The following is a 19370-nucleotide window of genomic DNA, read 5'->3' on the forward strand; positions in this document are numbered from 1 at the left end:
AAATAGCAGTATAGTGCTCCAACAGAACCTGGAAACTAGCGAATCGTTCCTGCTTAATATTTTGACAATATCTTCCTCCCTCAGCCTCGTCCCAGACCCCCCTCCCACACATTTTAGCACTTCTCATTCAGACAGACAAGACAGTCCAGAGGTCAGTACAGACCTTCCTCTCAGATATCATCATCATTGGGACATGACAGAACAACTTTAAAATGAAGCAGATGGGAGAGTACAGAATAAAATAAGAAAAATGTTTTAATAAAATAATATATGTTTTGGATGGCAGTTTGATTACAGGCATGGTGGGTTATTGAACAGCTCTAGGGAGTCACTTTACCAGCAGAAAGTCAAAGTAACAGTCTTACGGAAAAAGGTTGAGTTCATGCAGTAGACTCAGACAATGCAGACATTCCAAGATGGTACTTCTCATTCTGTGGACATAATCTGAAAGGCGAGAGCTCTGGGGCATATCATTAGGTGGAAATGGTTTTGTAACAGGAAAACAAGGCGGTACTATCAGAACTTATCTAATAAGAACACTGACGTCTACATTTCATCCCAAACATACTGTATTCTACAGTGTGCCCTACTGAACACAACCGGTTTGACAGATGATCCCTTAGGGTTCAAAGGTGAACCAAAGCTCTCAAACTGTGGGCGACTGTGATAGACCAGCTAGCTACTGTACTTTGACTTCCCTGTGGCTTCACTAAATGTTCAGAGCTGAGATGGTCAGACAATATAACAGACATATCCCTGAGGTTTGTGAAACCTCCCTGACAAGAGAGTCCCAAGACCATTATCAAAACAGAACAAAAAACAGAATGTGCACATCAAACTATTTAAACTCATTTCTTCAGCCAATATATTTCCGAACACAGTTGACATTCGGTGCTTGCCTGTATTTGAATAAGGTTCACCTTGTGATAGCTGGCCTGATGTATCGGAACTTTAACCAACCACAATTATGATAGCCCCTCCAACCATCATTCTAAACCCCTTACCCAGCAGGTATCATTTTAGCATGCAGAGACATCAGTTAAACTGTCCTTGACCAGTATACTTAAACAACATGTTGGGGAGTGTTCAAACCCTTCATAAGAGAGAATTAGTTGCATGACTTCCCAATGTGGAAACAACTTGATTTAAATGGCAGAAAAGAGTCTTTCACCTCCGTCAGACATTTAACAGAAACACACAAAAGCAATAAGATCTAGGTCTAAAGCGCTCCTGTGACATTTATAGCCATTGAGAATGTGTATCCACCATCAACATTCATTCTGAACAACTCCAAGTCATTTTCCCTTACTGCCCATGACATCAAGAGTTGTTCTCTGGTCCTCTTCAAGGCAGCCTGGTCTGAGTCCACTTGATTTGATTAACAAAATAGGCCCCACTAACACCACTCTTCTGCAATGATCCCAAATGAGCACATTCAAAATAAAAAATAAAATAAATCCATTGTGTGGATTTACTAGACCCCAGCCTTTAGCAAGAGTGTGTGCTATACATATTATTAGACAATTAATTTGACTGTTATTCGGATAACAAAGCATAGGACATACAGGGAACGCTACAATGACAACATGCAGTGAGCAGCACACACAAACACACAAGTTAATTTGAGGTTAGTACCATTTCATCATCCCGCATCTTATTGCAAAAAACGGTTTATTTAAAAACATGCCGTGTGTTTTTTTTAGATAATGAGCAGCCAGTGCCAGACCATTTGAATGCAGCTTTAGGATTTCAAACATCTGTTGGCAACACTGCAATAACCCAGATGAGAGACGCATTTACATTTAAAATGACCAGATGGGATGCAAAGTGATTCAGGCATCATGTTTCTCTTTCTGAGCCATAAACAAATGTACTGAGCTTGTTTAGCTTTGCATATTGTTCTTGGAAAAAGTGACTAAAGCTGAATAACTAACCTGAAGCCCTTTCGTAGAGGGAAAACACCCTTGTATTTCAACATGCTCTGTTCATACTGGCTTAGCCATTAAGAGTAAAGCACGCATAAAATAACAGTAATATTTGGCCACCTGCTGAATTCCCTGTTCCCTTAAAGGCCCAGTGCAGTCAAAAAATTAATTTCCCTGTGTTTTATATACATTTCCACATATGAGGTAGAACATTTTCAAAACGATGATAATGCCCTTTTAGTGTAAGAGTCGTTTGAAAAGACTGCCTGTGACATCACCAGGCAGTAAATTAGTTAATAGTCCAATAAAAAAGAGAGTTCCAAAACTTCTCTGCCAATAAGAGATAGTTTTCAGTTTCCCCTCCCCACTAAGACCTCTCACAGACAGCCCTTGACAAATTCTTGTTGAGAAATTGCTCTTTACTAAGAAGTCATTTTTTCTATATGACCTTTTTAATTAACCAAGTACTTCATTTTTACCCCAAAATTATTTGATATTGATAAAACAGCAGCATTGGACCTTTAAGGGATCTATGTTAACACTACTATATATTTGAAAATGATAATTAAAAATAAATTGGATAAAAAAATATATACATCCTCTTTCCATTTTATTGATCAGGGAATCAATGTAAATATTTTAGTGCCTGAAGGTCACTTCCTGTTTATAACCTTTAAGGTTTCTTAGGAGAGTTTCTACTGGCTCAAACCTGTGAGTGACAGCTCCTCCTTCCAACCACAAAATTAACTTGGCAAGTCAGTTCAGAACAAATTCTTATTTACAATGACAGCCTACACCGCCCGAACCCGGACGACGCTGGGCCAATTGTGTGCCGCCCTATGGAACTTAATCCAGGCTGTGATATAGCCTGGATTAAGCATTGACATGATCTCTCTGACACTTGAATTGTATACATTAGGAGCAAATTAGACTTCAGACTATCCATCTGAACAGAACTGACTTCACCTGTGTTTTGGTTAGAATGAAAAGTTGCTCTGTAACATAAAATGGAGGGTACATTTCAGAGCTCCATACAGGGACCTAACATTGCTTCTCGGTGACTAAAAGAGAAACTAAATTACATTTAAATGACAATAATGTAAGTTACTAGTCAAGGCTGGCTACAGGCAAAATGACACTCACCAAGCTTGACTTTAACATGGACGGATGTCTGTGTCACTTGAATGTCCTGCTGACATTGTATGAACGTCATCTGAAAATCAAGTGAAAGTCAAGCCAGTGCCACTCACTCACTGGAGCCAAAGATGAGACCTTCAAATGTACCTCAAAGAAAACAGTTTGCCACACAGCGCCATTCAGTTACTAAAACCAAAGACATAAGGTAATGCTGTTACACAGTTGAAGTCGGAAGTTAACATACACTTAGGTTGGAGTCATTAAAACTTGTTTTCAACCACTCCACAAATTTCTTGTTAACAAACTATAGTTTTGGTAAGTCGGTTAGGACATCTACTTTGTGCATGACACAAGTCATTTTTCCAACAATTGTTTACAGACAGATTATTTCACTTATAACTCACTGTATCACAATTCCAGTGGGTCAGAAGTTTACATACACTAAGTTGACTGTGCTTGGAAAATTACAGAAAATTATGTCATGGCTTTAGAAGCTTCTGATAGGCTAATTGACATCATTTCAGTCAATTGGAGGTGTACCTGTGGATTTCAAGGCCTACCTTCAAACACATTCTTAAAGTGGTGATCCTAACTCACCTAAGACAGGGAATTGTTACTAGGATTAAATGTCAGGAATTGCGAAAACTGAGTTTAAATGTATTTGGCTAAGGTGTATGTAAACTTCTGACTTAAACTGTACGTCATCTAATAACTTTGTTGTATAAAAAAATGAAAATGGCTTTTTGCAGAGCTTTGTGTGAGGCTCATGCTCACTACTGTCACTCGATGGTCAAATGGTAATGAAAAGGAGGAACACTAACTCGAAGTACAGCGAACGAGTTCGTCTCCCACTTTTTTTTTACATTTCCAAAACAAATAAAGAAAAAACTAACTGTAGTATTATTTTCTTAGTGAAATATATTAACATTCTATTATAGAAATAACATTTAGACCCCTTTGAAAGTTGCATTGAGTTCGCTCAGACAGTAACATACGTTTTGAGACAAAGTTACACAAATTTCATTTCCTTCATAAGTCTTTCCATTATTTGAGGGTCCCAGTATAAAGCCCAGGTTCTTGTCGATGGAAACGTAACTCCGGGTAAGAAGATACAGACCAGTGTGGATGAGGGAGGTTACCGAGAGGTCCAGGCTGGCTTGTGCATCCCACAGCTCCATAAAGAGTCTGTGGAGGAGAGTAGAGCTTTGGGTTGGGCTGAACTATGGCTGAACCATGCCTGCTACACATGAGGGGGGGGGGGGGGTGGAGATGGCGGGGGGAGTTCGAGACTGGTACATCCGAGAGGGCAGCAGTTTCAGACAGAGACTGTGATCTTAAGAGGAAGAGGAGACACCTTTGGAAGCGTGCAATGAAATCTCTGACATACTCGTTGGCAGCTGGAAGGATAGATGGAGGACTCTATTATCCCCATGCTTCACAGAGCATGCGTGGGGACTGGTCATCACAGTGACAGGCAGGCTGCCCCCCTTAGGGGGGCATAATCCAATGTGTCACCCTTGGGTGAATGTGTATCCATCCTAAACAGTACGAAAGGAGGTCTGTGTGTTAGTAGAAGTGTGTCAGTATAAAACTAGTTAGAGAGAATGGAGTAACAAAGGGTGATAAAGATGCTATGTGTGAGTATGGACATGGTGAAGTCGCTCTGTGCGTTTACTCTGGGTCAGGACTGTCTGTGGGTGGCGGCACGTTGGCCTGCTTGTATATGAACGTCAGTAGGAAGAGCGCAATATCATGTGAGACCCAATAGGCTGTATGAGAGGTCACCGCTGACCAATAGCGGCTCTCCACAAGGCCCTCACGGAGTTCAAAGTCGATGCGGCGCTCCATTTCCACTGTAGAACAAAGAGACTCACTGTGAGAATACATTTTAGACTAACTACTGTATACTGCATAGGCCTACCTGTCATAGGCCTAACTGCTACACATTGAAAAGGGTACTTAAAAGTTAACATGGACAGTGGCTTGCAACTGTCAAGCACTCTTATTGATATGAATTAGCATGATGTATTCCTTTTCCACAATTTTTTAAATAAAACAAATAACTTTTAGGGGGGTTGAAAGGGGTGGGAAAGGGCACTTGTTATTACATGGATCACAATACAATTATTCCTGAATCTGTCATTTTTCCCCCACTCAAAACAATTGTACACAAAGCTATGGGGTTGAAATGTAATTCAACTAACCTGAGGGGTCTATGAGTGTGGAGGGGGACTGGGACAAGGTGGACGACAGGCCGTAATCTGATTGGCTATCGACGGTCCTCTTCGGCTCCTCCCCCTCTGGGGTCCCGGCCTCGATGGCACAGGACACTCCGGAGGGCGCAGACCGAGAGAACCGAGAGAACAGGATCCCTCCTATTCCCTTCCCTATACTGTTACCAATACTGGCCGCTCCTAGACAGACAAGACAGAGAGGGGGGCGGAGAGAAAACAGCAAAGGCTTAATTTTAGACAGGGTGCAACAAAGGTGAGTGAAGTAGACCCAGTACTACAGCTCTAGTCTTTACATGCTCTCTCCACAAGATGGCAGTGTTACCAGTGTCATCTCCAATGATCAGTCAGTTGGATCTGTGATGGAAATATTGTAGAGGGAGTCCAATAATAGATGTCAACTCCATCACAACAGCCTGGGAACATGCTGAAGCACATTTAAATGGAACCACCTGCTTTGTCTGCTCAGGACATGTTGTGCTGTCTACGAATACCTGCTGTACAAATGACTGGCTGTAAAATCTATGGGAACCTGCTGAGTGAGGTAATCTTACAATGAAGTTGATTCTTTCTGTTCTAGCTTTGTTTGAATCTGTGTGTGCAGGTAATGAAGGCACTCCTATTCAAGCGTTTAAGGTCATTATAATGTGCATGCAACATGCATGGTTATTTGATGCAACAAAGTTCTATACAGAGAATCAACCAGATGACTGACAGATGTACCTAGTATGCTGGCCTTGCCCATGCTGGCAATAGACTCTCCATAGTATTTCCTGGCCAGGACAGGAGAGGTGGAGGGGCTGGGGATGCTCTCTGTGTCCGACGTCGGGTCCTTCTGCGGGTTAATGAAGGTGGGACGGATCTCATCGTACGGCGTGGGGTCTATAGCACTACACCTAGGACAAGAAAAACATGTCACTGTCCATAAAGTAAGTACTAGTTTCATAAGTTCATATGTAACAAGAGAATGAATTAAATTAATGAACTCTTACCAGTGTATCTGTGCAGGTGCAATGTTGCTGTAATGTTTAAGGATGAGGGGCTCCAGTCTGTAGGCCTGCAGGAGGGACAAACCAATCACAGTCAGTCTAGCACCCAGTCTATCCTCTGGTCAGGAAAAATCCCTCTGTATAATCATCCATAAGATGATCAAGGCTCAGAGCTGAGGGTTAGGACAGGGCTATTCAAATTTGGGCTTCAAGGCTGGTTTTACATTTTTTCCACTCTAACCGGGGACTGATTTATAATGCAATCAACTACCCGGTAGAAACAACTATCTGGTGTTTCAGCCCTCCAAGTCCAATAGAATAGCCCTGGTGAAGGGCATCGCGGTGTGTGTGTGTGTGTGTGTGTCTCTCACCACGGGGTCCGTGGGGTGGAAGATGTTGAATAGCCTCTGGCAGATGGAGCGAGGCAGAATGTGGTCCTGTTCTCCACTGTTCCCTGGTCTAATCCCTCTCAGGGCCAGGAACACTGCCAGGGGAGAGCCCATACAGAAGAAGTTCTCCACCTGGGGAAGAGGAAGAAACAGACACCATATCCTTCCTTCACATCTTTGCTAGTCATCTTGTTACTTTCTTACATTAACACCTTGGGTTCTGTGTCCTGGGTGATTGCTTTTGAGCATTTAGCAGAGTGTACCTTAAATTTAAGAGCAGGGAGTGCTAGCGGTTTGGAGGCCTCCAGGCCTTGAAGCTGATCCTCCAGCTCTCGTAACCTGAGGAGGAGAGGGGGAGTATGAGTAATACTGTTCCTGTAGTATTCAGACCATTAACAAAACACTCATACCACACGCCTTCCTACACACACCCCCCAAGCAGTCTCTAGACACAGTCGAGATTGTCACAGTTTAGAGGACTGACAGACACCCATCCCATTCCTCCCATGACCCACCACCCTGCCTACCTGTTCCTGGTGAGCTGAAGCTGCTCCAGTAGGCATCTCTCTTCATAGGAGACCCATCTCAGGTCCAGCTCCTCCTCCAGATCCTGATGCTCCTGCAGACAGAACTTCACCGGGTCCCAGCCTGTCATGATGTCAAAGGTGATCACACAGCCCAGGGAGTGAGACACGATGGAAACCTTGCCCCCCTTCTCCTCAAACTCTGGGTTCCTGGAGCAGAACAGGGTGTAGAGGCGGTTCAGCTCTGACGTCAGGCCCTTGGTGATCTGGAAATCAAAAGGTAAGGGGAGGGTCAATTCAAATCTAATTTTATTTGTCACATGCACCAAATACAACCTTACCATGTAATGCTTACTTATAAGCCCTTAACCAACAATGCAGTTTAAGAAAATATTTACAAAATATTCTAAATCAAATAAAAAAAGTAACAATACATTTACATAAGAATAACGAGTCTATATACAGGGAGTACCTACCTGTACAGAGTCAATGTCCGGGGGTACAGGTTAGCCGTGGTAATTTGTAAAGTGACTGCATAGATAATAAACGGTGAGTAACAGCAGTGTAAAAACAAAAAAACAAAAAGGGGCGAGGGGTCAATGTAAATAGTCCAGGTAGCCATTTGATTAATTGTTCAGCAGTCTTATGGCTTGGGGGGTAGAAGCTGTTAAGGAGCCCTTTGGTCCTAGACTTGGCACTCCGGTACCATTTGCTATGCGTTAGCAGAGAGAGCAGTCTATGACTTGGGTGGCTGGAGTCTTTGACAATGTTTTGGGCCTTCCGCTGACACCGCCTAGTATATAGGTCCTGGATGACAGGAAGCTTGGCCCCAGGGATGTACTGGGATGTACTGGGCCGTCACAGTACCCTCTGTAGCGCCTTATGGTCAGATGCCGAGCAGTTGTCATACCAGGCGGTGATGCAACTGGTCAGGATGCTCTTGATGGTACAGCTGTAGAACTTTTCAGTCTCATGGGGGGGAAAAGGTGTTGTCGTGCCCCCTTCACATCTCTCTTGGCGTGTTCGGACCATGATAGTTCGTTGGTGATGTGGACACCAAGGAACTTGAAAACTCACGACCCATTTACATTTAAGTCATTTAGCAGACGCTCTTATCCAGAGCGACTTACAAATTGGTGCATTCACCTTATGACCCGCTCCACTTCAGGCGCGTTGATGTTAATGGGGGCGTGCTCTGTCCTCCTTTTCCTATAGTCCGCACCTTTGTCTTGCTCACAATGAGGGAGAGGTTGTTGTCCTGGCACCACACTGCCAGGTCTCTGACCTCCACCCTATAGGCAGTTTCATATTTTTTGGTGATCAGGCCTTCCACTTATGTTGTCAGCAAACTTAATAATGGTGTTAGAGTCGTGCTTGGCCACGCAGTTGTGGGTAAACAGGGAGTACAGGAGGGGACTAAGCAAGCACCCGAGGGGCCTCCGTGTTGAGGATCAGTGTGGCAGATGTGTTTTTGCCCACCCTTACCACCTGGGGGTGGTCTGTCAGGAAGTCCAGGATCCAGTTGCAGAGGGAAGTGTTTAGTCCCATGGTCCTTAGCTTAATGATAATCTTTGTAGGCACTATGGTGTTGAACGCTGAGCTGTAGTCAATGAACAGCATTCACACGTAGGTGTTCCCTTTGTCCAAGTGGGAAAGGGCCGTGTGGAGCGCGATTGAAATTGCGTCATCTGTGTATCTGTTGAGGCGGAATTAGAGTGTGGATCTGTTGAGGCGGAATTATGTGAATTGGAGTGGGTCTAAGGTTTCTGGCGTGATGGTGTTGATGTGAGCCATGACCAGCCTTTCAAAGCACTTCATGGTACCGACATGAGTGCTACGGGGCGGTAATCATTTAGGCAGGTTAGGCGATACGGCCTAAATATTATATCACAGTATTTACATTTTAAAAAATGGACGGTATGGCGGTTATTTAGTTTTTTAATAATAAAAGTTGTACATTTGCTTTATGAGTAGTGAGTGATCCTAGGGTGGCAACACATACATTCTAAGTGATTTTAATGGGTCTTTCTCCATTCTGATTGTTTTATACTGTACTGTTCAATTCAACTTCAACCCCCCAAAGAAATCATTTTCATACATTTCTACATTTGAGATCCTTTCCACACTGCCACGTTGGGTTGCACGACATGGGCAAGTAATCTGAGCCTTATTTTTAACCAAAAGTTGCAGATTGACTTTGCGATTTAGAGCAAAACACTTGGGTTAATGGTTGGAATCAGGGAAAAATAACGTGTATTCTAATTATAGTTGGAATCTAATAGTGAGCACTTTTAATAGTGTTTGACATGACAACGAATGAAAATGCCAGGGAGGAGTTATTGTGACAGGAACTAATGTGTTGATAGGTGTTTCCTAGGGGACCCTATAATCTTTGACAACATTGAATGTTTCCTCTTAGCTACTTCATGAAGCTAACATACATCTGCTTTGCGTTTACCTCGAATTTAGAAGACACTGTTGCACAAACAACATACTGATTTAGGTCTACACCATCACTGGTATTATCAGGCTGTATTTCTAATTACACTTAGTCTTACTCAGTACATTTATTAGCTAGCCAGCTAGCTAGCGCTTAGCATTAGCGGCTAACAATCAGCGGCTTACAAGATTTAGGAACAACTTGATAAGAAAAGACAAACTAGCTTTTCGCAGATGGAAGAAACACAAGCTAATAGTGTCATTATAGAACGCTGGTGGGTTTACATTAAGAAGCAAAGTGAAAACAGCATTGTTGTCATCAACATTTTTGCATGCGCTGTATTGACCATGCAGACTGAACGTTGAAAATGTAATTGAAGATACTTGCAAGTTGTTCCGCGAATGTTTTGAGTACACGTCCAGGTAATCAGTCTGGCCCCGCGGCTTTGTCAATGTTGACCTGTTTAAAAGTCTTGCTCACATCGGCTATGGAGAGCGTGATCACACAGTCGTCTGGAACAGCTGGTGCTCTCATGCATGTTTCAGTGTTGCTTGCCTCGAAGCGAGCATAAAAGGCATTTAGCTCATCTGGTAGGTTTGCGTCACTGGGCTGCTCGTCAAGTGAGATGAGGGATTAAACCCACTGTGTGTGTGTGTGTGTATGTGTGTTTCAGTCTCACCTCGTCCCTGTACAAGGGGCTGGTGTAGTACATGATGTCCATGGCACTGCTGTTGAGCAGGTCTCTCAGTCCTCGCACCTTGTCTGGGGTGATGGAGTCCACTGTATCTGCAGGAAAACACACAATTCAACCATCAATACCATCTAGATATATTTAAGTATTTTTTTAGGGGAAAACCTTTGTTCAGCCCCTCTATTTGTATTAATCTATTATATTCAGATCAATAAATCACCTATTAACTTGGCTAAAACAGTTAGTATCTATATCTATTCTATAACTTTACTATGTGCATCACAGACATATTAGGAAATTATAGGGAGTATGAGACAGGACAGGCAGAGGATAGGACATAGAAAAACAATTGTGTATGTTCCATCAGCGTGGGGACCTAAGATTGAAAATCAACATTTTTCCTAACCCTAAACCTAACCCGTAACCCAAACCCCTAAACTTAAAATAGCCTCGTCCTCATGGGGATGTTAGAAATGTCCCCACAAGGGAGAATTTTCCTTGTTATACTATCCTTGTGGGAACTTTAGGACCACACGAGGATAGAACAAGACCACACATACAGAAATACACAACTCAGAACAGACACACAATACACACACAAGCATTAACCTTACCCCCATCCAGTGCCAGTTTGGAGCGCCACTCTACAGGCAGAAACTCCACGTGCTCCTCTGTGTGCTCCGAAAAGTGCTTCTCCTCCATCTTCCTTACTGCCTCCCTTAGCCTGGATACACACACACACACACACACACACACACACACACACACACCTTAGTTGCCATGTGCACAAGGATTGTCTCTTGCTGTTCAATCTTAAAAAGGTATCATTCTATAGATCGCATTTCATCTACGTTTTTCCTTATGCTCTGTGAAATGTTGAAAAAAATACACTAACAAACATACCAACATCAACACATTTTATTGTGAGCAAACATCCTCGGCAGCAGGCTGTTACCGGTACATCATTACTGCTGGGTGAATGGCTTTACAATATGGTCCATATACACTCCAAGTCAACCAGGGAATCCTTTGTGCATTGTGTTTGCTCTCCCTTTCACTTATGACTATGTATGTTTGAGAGGACTGACGTGCGTCCATTTTACCACTCACTGACACAGTCCATTCACTCACAATGGCTGCTAGCAGGCTACGTTAGCGTACTACGTTAGCTACACAAACAAAATTAGTGTGGCTGCTGTTGACATTGCAGGGGCGACCGGGGAGTGACTTCAGCCTAAAGGTGAACTGGTCTGTGACGCAACCTGGCGCTAATGCAGTCTATCATGAAGTCTGTCTGGTGGGCTTTTATGCACTTGTATAGTGGGCTTTTATGTTTAGAGGCTAGGTCACATATCATTGGCAAGCAGAATTTATCTTGAGTGGCTAACTGGTGAACGGGTTCGTAGTACTGGCTTTAATGGTCTTAACACAAACCCCTTCTGACACATGAAGAGGATCGTACAGAGTGGCTGTCCTTAATGCCCTCAGAACAAGCAGCCATTATTCCTAAATGGAGAGGATAAGTATGGAAGGAGAGATGGGGGAAGAGAGAATTGGCTGAGAGAGAGATAGAAAGGAAGGGTGATGTCGATTGAAAGCTTTTGAGTGTTGCTCGAGAGTGAGACACAGCCAAGCCTCCAGGGAGAGAGAAAAAGGAAGAGAGAGAGGGGGAGAGAAAAAGACAGCTGGCTAGACATGGCTGATCTTTCCTCTTGAGGCTTGAGAGAAAGCCAATAGCCTGATCCTAGCAGTGTAGGGAATGAGGCTTACAGTCGGGGCTGGCCTGACTTGGTCTACTTTTGCTACCTGCTAAGCGTCCCTAAGCCCCTGGCAGAGAGAGGGACAGCACCCTCTGTGTTACTGTAAAGGGCCGGCATTGAGCAGTTGTGTTATTCCAGAACCTTCTAGGCGCTATATATATATATATATATATATATATATATATATATAAATAAGAGCTATAGGTAGGTCTGTCCTTTGTCTGGGTACCAACAGGACTGTAAGTACAGATTAATATTTATGAAACCATAAGAAAATACATAAACTCCAGCATCATCCATTTATATTGTTTGAAAATGTCAACCAAAATGCAGCATCACTTAAATGACTCAAAATACATTTATAAGAGTGTGCACTCCATTCAAAAAAATAATTACCAGGTATTTCATGTCAGAAATGAATGATTAACTGTTGTCTTGTACAAGCAGAGTCTAATTCCAAAAAGTGTGTCAGTGTGTCTCGTGCCCTGTCATTATCAGTCTGCACTAAAGAGATAATTTACTTGATTACTGGGAGGAGATCAGATGATCTCCTATTGAAAGTGTAATTTCCAAAAGGTTAGCCTTTTGAGAAAGCAGAAAGCAAATGAAGGAGAACACAAAAGATAGAGATAGGGAAGTTGGAGAGGTGGAAAGAGAGAGGAGTTGGTAGAGAGCGAGAGAGAAAGAGAAGATAGACATGGAGGAGGAGAAGACAAATGAGACCCACCCCACCACCTGGATGCTGTCTTTCTTTTCTTACATTGGATAAAAGACTCAAAGAAACAGGTATATCGTACGTAGGGCCGTGGAGGTCACGAAATAGTCAGGCGGTGATTGTCAAGCAAATAATTGTCGGTCTCACGGTAATTGACCATTAGCACCACATTTAGCATCGCCTAGCTTCCACACATAGCCTACAAGCCAATGATGCAGACCTTTGGAATGTCTACATTTCAAACAGTCTAATAAATCCATGTAATATATCCTACACCTTCACAATAAATCCATTATTTACAGTTGAAGTCGGAAGTTTACATACACTTAGGTTGGAGTCATTAAAACTCGTTTTTCAACCACTCCACAAATGTCTTGTTAACAGACTATAATTTTGGCAAGTTGGTTAGGACATCGACTTTGTGCATGACACAAATAATTTTTCCAACAATTGTTTATAGACAGATTATTTCACTGTATCACAATTCCAGTGGGTCAGAAGTTTACATACACTAAGTTGACTGTGCCTTTCAACAGCTTGGACAATTCCAGAAAATTATGTCATGGCTTTAGAAGCTTCTGATAGGCTAATTGACATCATTTGAGTCAATTGAAGGTGCACCTGTGGATGTATTTCAAGGCCTACCTTCAAACACAGTGCCTCTTTGCTTGACGTCATGGGAAAATCTAAAGAAATCAGCCAAGACCTCAGAAAAACAATTGTAGACCTCCACAAGTCTGGTTCATCCTTGGGAGCAATTTTCAAATGCCTGAAGGTACCACGTTCATCTGTACAAACAATAGTGCACAAGTATAAACACCATGGGACCACGCAGCCATCAAACCGCTCAGGAAGGAGACGCAACATACTTTGGTGCATAATGTGCATGTCAATCCCAGAACAACATCAAAGGACCTTGTGAAGATGCTGGAGGACAGAGGAACAAAAGTATCTACATCCACAGTAAAAATGAGTCCTATAAATCGACATAACCTGAAAGGCCGCTCAGCAAGGAAAGAAGCCACTGCTCCAAAACCACCATAAAAAGCCAGACTACAGTTTGCAACTGCACATGGGGACAAAGATCATACTTTTTGGAGAAATGTCCTCTGGTCTGATGAAGCAAAAATAGAACTGTTTGGCCATAATGACCATTGTTATGTTTGGAGGAAAAAGGGGAACGCTTGCAAGCCGAAGAATAACACCATCCCAACCGTGAAGGATGGGGGTGGCAGCATCAAGTTGTGGGGGTGCTTTGCTGCAGAAGGGACTGGTGCACTTCACAAAATAGATGGCATCATGAGGAAAGAATGTGGATTCTGTGGATATATTGAAGCAACATCTCAAGACAGTCAGGAAGATAAAGCTTGGTCGTAAATTGGTCTTCCAAATGGACAATGACCCCAAGCATACTTCCAAAGTTGTGGCAAAATGGCTTATCTTCTTATGGCTGCAGGGGCACTACTGAGTAGCTTGGATGAAAGGTGCCCAGAGGTGCCCAGAGTCAACGGCCTGCTCCTCAGTCTCAGTTGCTAATATATGCATATTATTATTAGTATTGGATAGAAAACTCTGACGTTTCTGAAACTGTTTGAATGATGTCTGTGAGTATAACAGAACTCATATGGCAGGCAAAAACCTGAGAACAAATCCAAACAGGAAGTGAGAAATCTGAGGTTGGTATATGTTCAACCCATTCCCTATTGAAATCCCCTTGGGATATGAATGAAGATTCACTTCCTAGGGCTTCCACTAGATGTCAACAGTCTATATAAATTTGAATGAGGCTTCAACTGTGTTGTGGGACTGAATGAGAGGGGAATGAGTCAGACTACTGGCAGAGAGACAGTTCCAGGTCACGCGCATACCGCATGATATCTTCCTGCTTTCCGTTCCTCCTCAAGACACAAAGGAATTCTCCGGTTGGAACTTTGAGGATTTATGATAAAAAACATCCTAATGACCGATTCTGTACTTAGTTTGAAATGTTTCTTCAACCTGTAATATAACTTTTTGAAGATTTTGTCCGAAAAAATGGTCGACCAGCACCAGCATTTGGATAGGTATACCAAACACGCTAACAAAAGTAGCTAATTGGACATAAATAACGGACATTATCGAACAAATCAAGCATTTATTGTGGACCTGGGATTCCTGGGAGTGCATTCTGATGAAGATCAAAGGTAAGGGAATATTTAGCATGTAATTTATGGTTTATGTTGACTACAACATGGCGGCTAATTTGACTTGATTGTTCTGAGCCCCGTCTCAGATTGCATGGTTTGCTTTTTCCGCAAATATATATATATATATATATTTTTTATCTGACAGTGGTTGCAGTAAGGACAGGTATATCTATAATTCCATGTGTATAACTTGTATTATGATCTACATTTATGATGAGTATTTCTGTTGAATCGATGTGGCTATGCAAAATCACTGGATGTTTTTGGAAATAGTGAATGTAACACGCCAATGTAAACTCAGATTTTTTTATATAAATATGAACTTTATCAAACAAAACATAAATGTATTGTGTAACATGAAGTCCTATGAGTGTCATCTGATGAAGATGGTTAGTAATTCATTTTATCTCCATTTGTGCTTTTTGTGACTCCTCTCTTTGGCTGGGAAAATGGCTGTTTTTATCGTGGTTTGGTGGTGACCTAACATAGGTCTTTCGCCGTAAAGCTTATTTGAAATCGGACACTGTGGTGGGATTAACAACAAGACTACCTTTAAAACGGTATAAGATACATGTATGTTTGAGGAATTTTAATTATGAGATTTCTGTTGTTTTGAATTTGGCACCCTGCACTTTCACTGGCTGTTGTCATATCATCCCGTTAACGGGATTGCAGCCCAAAGAGGTAGAGTGGCCATCACAAAGCTCTGACCTCCACCCTATAGAAAATGTGTGGGCAGAATGTAAAAAGCGTGTGCAAGCAAGGAGGCCTACAAACCTGACTCTGTTACACCATCTCTGTCAGGAGGAATGGGCCAAAATTCACCCAACTTACTGTGGGACGCTTGTGGAAAGCTACCTGAAACGTGCCCAGAGTGAACTGCCTCCTACTCAGTCCCAGATGCTAATATATGCATATGATTATTAGTATTGGATAGAAAACACTCTGAAGTTTCTAAAACTGATTGAATGATGTTCTAGTATAACAGAACTCACATGGCAGGCAAAAACCTGAAATGTGAGGTTTGTAGTTTTTGAACTCCGCCCCTATCGAATTCACAGTGGGATATGGGTTACTTTGCACTTCCTAAGGCTTCCACTAGATGTCAACCATCTTTAGAACATTGTTTTAGGCTTCTCCTGTGAAGGGGGGCCGGATGGGAGCTGTTTGACTAAGGGGTCTGTTCTCAGTCATGCGCATTTCACATGAGGTATCTCTCGTTCCATTGCTTTTCTACAGACAATGGAATTCTCCGGTTGGAACATTATTGAACATTTATGATAAAAACATCCTAAAGATTGATTCTATACTTAGTTTGACAAGTTTCTTCGACCTGTAATATAACTTTTTGAACTTTTGTCCGACTGGACGCGCTTTTGGATTTGTTTACCAACGCTCTAACAAACGAAGCTATTTGGACATAAATGGACATAAATTATGGACATTATCAAACAAAACAAACATTTATTGTGGAACTGCAATTCCTGGGAGTGCATTCTGATGAAGATCAAAGGTAAGTGAATATTTATAATGCTATTTATGACTGAGCGCCGTTCTCAGATTATTCTTTTTCTGTAAAAAATGTTTGAAATCTGACACACTTCTCCTTAATGCAACCGCTGAATCTAAAGTTCAATGCATAACACTTGAATTTACATCAACATTTATAATGAGTATTTCTGTGAATTCATGTGGCTCTGCAATATCACTGCATGTTTTGGAACTACTGAACATAACACGCCAATGTAAAATAAAACTTTTGGATATAAATATGAACTTTACCGAACAAAACATACATGTATTGTGTAACATGAAGTCCTATGAGTGTCATCTGATGAAGATCATCAAAAGGTTAGTGATTCATTTTATCTCTATTTGTGCTTTTTGTGACTCCTCTCTTTGACTGGAAAAATGGCTGGGTTTTTCTGTGAGTTGGTGGTGACAATCGTTTTTGGAGCTTTTGCTGTAAAGCATTTTTGAATTCAGAAACTGTGTCTGGATTAACGAGAATCTTAACTTTAAAATGGTGCCTAATACTTGTGTGTTTGAGAAATTTGATTTATGAGATTTCTGATGATTTGTATTTGGCGCCCTGCAATTTCCGCTATCGGAACCCCTGCCTTAGACAGGTTAATTGATTTTATAGCATGTTTAATCTATGCAAATAAATTATATGAATTGATAGTTCCTCTGTTTTCTTTTATTCTGTAATAGGGTATATTGTAACCATGTGTTCAAGTTAATAACTTCAAAGTTGATTTATGATGTAGTGTAAGCTACACAATACAATTAAAATGCCTACTGGCAACTAAAGTTCTCCTCGCAAACAGTGCGAGGAGAGCAAAAATAATTAACATTGGGATATAGCCAACAAATATCTATATCACATATTCCTATTAGGCTATACTGAAATGTTTTGTTTGTTCCTGAACTGGCTAAATGGCGAGATATCCTTCACTACCACAAGTTAGTTCAACTTCTTTACCATCATTGCACAATCCGGGAGCTGTCCTTTCAGCACCACGAAGGGCGCTCCAATGGTTTAAAATAACACTAATCAAGATCCATTGCCTATGCCTAATAGTCTTACTCATTACTTAACATTATTACTCATAGAAGATCATCACTTCTCACAATGGTGCAGTTAGATAAAAGTTGAATCAATGTCTAAAGATCACACAATGATTCATTGGCCTTTTACATAACAGGACTGAATATAATAGCACAGCTGGCCTATAATGTTACTACTACATTTTTTAAAAATGAATTTCTAATGAGATTTTAGGATGGTTAGCTGAAGCCGAATAGTCACAAAAAAGATTGAGCGCCAAAACTCAGAGCGGGCAAGATATACAGTGCCTTCAGAAAGAATATACACCGCTTGACTTTCTCCACATTGTTTTGTTACAACCGGAATTTAGAAATGTTTTTTCACTGGCCTACATACAACACCCCATAACGTCAAAGTAGAATTATGATTTAACAAATTCATAAAAAATCTGAAATGTCTGAAAAGCTGAAAATGTCAATAAGTATCAAAATCCTTTGTTACGGCAAGCCTAAAAAAGTTCAGGAGTAAAAATTGACTCAATCTGTGCAATAATTGTGTAAGGATGTAGCCTGAGAGAATGGCTGCAGTTTTACGGGCTCCTAAACAATTGGGCTATTCTGCGTGTTTTTTCATGTTTCTGCAACCGTCTCTTATGACCGTAAAGAGCCTCTGGACATAAGATCAGCGATTACTCGCCTCGGATAGGATGAAGATGTTTTATTTAACGAATCGGAGGCAAAAGATTTACGGCTCCTCCAGGACCAGGCCCAAATGCCGGTCATTCGCATGAAAAGGAGATGCCGATACAGGGGGCGCAGATCCGGGTGATTAGTGAGAATTACTCGGCGAGTGAATAATCCACCTTTACCATCCGTTTTACTGGCGAACGTGCAATCACTGGAGAATAAAATGGATGAGCTCTGTTCGAGAATATCCTACCAACAGGACATTAAAAACTGTAATATCTTGTTTCACTCAGTTGTGGCTAAACAAGGACATGGATAATATACAGCTGGCTGGGTTTTCCGTGCATCGGCAAGACCGAACAGACACCTCTGGTAAGACGATGGGTGGTATGCTGTGTCTATTTGTCAAAAACAGCTGGTGTGTGACCTCTAATATTAAGGAAGTCTTGAGGTTTTGCTCTCCTGATGTAGAGAGCACGCGTACACACACGAGGAAAAAAAGAAACGTCCCTTTTTCAGGACCCTGTCTTTCAAAGAATTCACAAAAATCCAAATAACTTCACAGATCTTCATTATAAAGGGTTTAAACACTGTTTCCCATGCGGGACAGGTACAGGATGGCAATAACTGCCGAAGTTACACCAGGAAAGCACAATCCCTCCATCAGTCCACAATAGGCTGAGAGAGGCTGGACTGAGGGCTTGTGGGCACGTCACCTGTGGGCACAAACCCACCGTCGCTGGACCAGACAGGACTGGCAAAAAGTGCTCTTCACTGACAAGTCGCGGATGTCTCACCAGGGGTGATGGTCGGATCTTTTGCCTCCGTAACATCTCACAGCAAGAACTGGCAAATCTGGTGCAGTCCATGAGGAGGAGATGTATATAGTGTGAGATAAAAATTTATATATATAATGTTAACGTAGAGGTCTATTTTATCACCACAAACCGATGCAGGCAATAAAACAGCACTCAACAAGCTTTAAGGCCATAAGCAAACAAGAAAATTCTCACCCAGAAGCGGCGCTCCTAGTGGCCGGGGACTTAATGCAGGAAAACAAATCCGTTTTACCTCATTTTTACCAGCATTTGACATGTGCAAACAGAAAAAGAAAAAACTACTTTAGAACATTTACTCCACACACAG

General features: G+C 41.8%; 1 protein-coding gene across 2 annotated transcripts in view; it reads right to left on the minus strand.

Moving 5' to 3' along the window:
- Positions 1 to 237: 237 nt before the first annotated feature.
- The window catches only part of ddhd1a (DDHD domain containing 1a), a 44705-nt gene continuing 25572 nt past the window's right edge, over positions 238 to 19370 (minus strand). For both annotated transcript variants that reach the window (XM_029687886.2, XM_029687887.2), the window contains 9 exons: positions 10941 to 11050; positions 10315 to 10421; positions 7199 to 7461; positions 6935 to 7010; positions 6654 to 6803; positions 6286 to 6350; positions 6017 to 6189; positions 5267 to 5476; positions 238 to 4915 (listed from right to left, as the gene is read on the minus strand). In XM_029687886.2, the coding sequence (XP_029543746.1) occupies positions 4734 to 4915; positions 5267 to 5476; positions 6017 to 6189; positions 6286 to 6350; positions 6654 to 6803; positions 6935 to 7010; positions 7199 to 7461; positions 10315 to 10421; positions 10941 to 11050 (1336 nt within the window). In that variant the 3' untranslated portion in view covers positions 238 to 4733. The remainder of the gene's footprint in view (positions 4916 to 5266; positions 5477 to 6016; positions 6190 to 6285; positions 6351 to 6653; positions 6804 to 6934; positions 7011 to 7198; positions 7462 to 10314; positions 10422 to 10940; positions 11051 to 19370) is intronic.

This window comes from Oncorhynchus nerka, linkage group LG18 (genome assembly GCF_034236695.1).
Source record: "Oncorhynchus nerka isolate Pitt River linkage group LG18, Oner_Uvic_2.0, whole genome shotgun sequence".
Classification (NCBI taxonomy): domain Eukaryota; kingdom Metazoa; phylum Chordata; class Actinopteri; order Salmoniformes; family Salmonidae; genus Oncorhynchus; species Oncorhynchus nerka.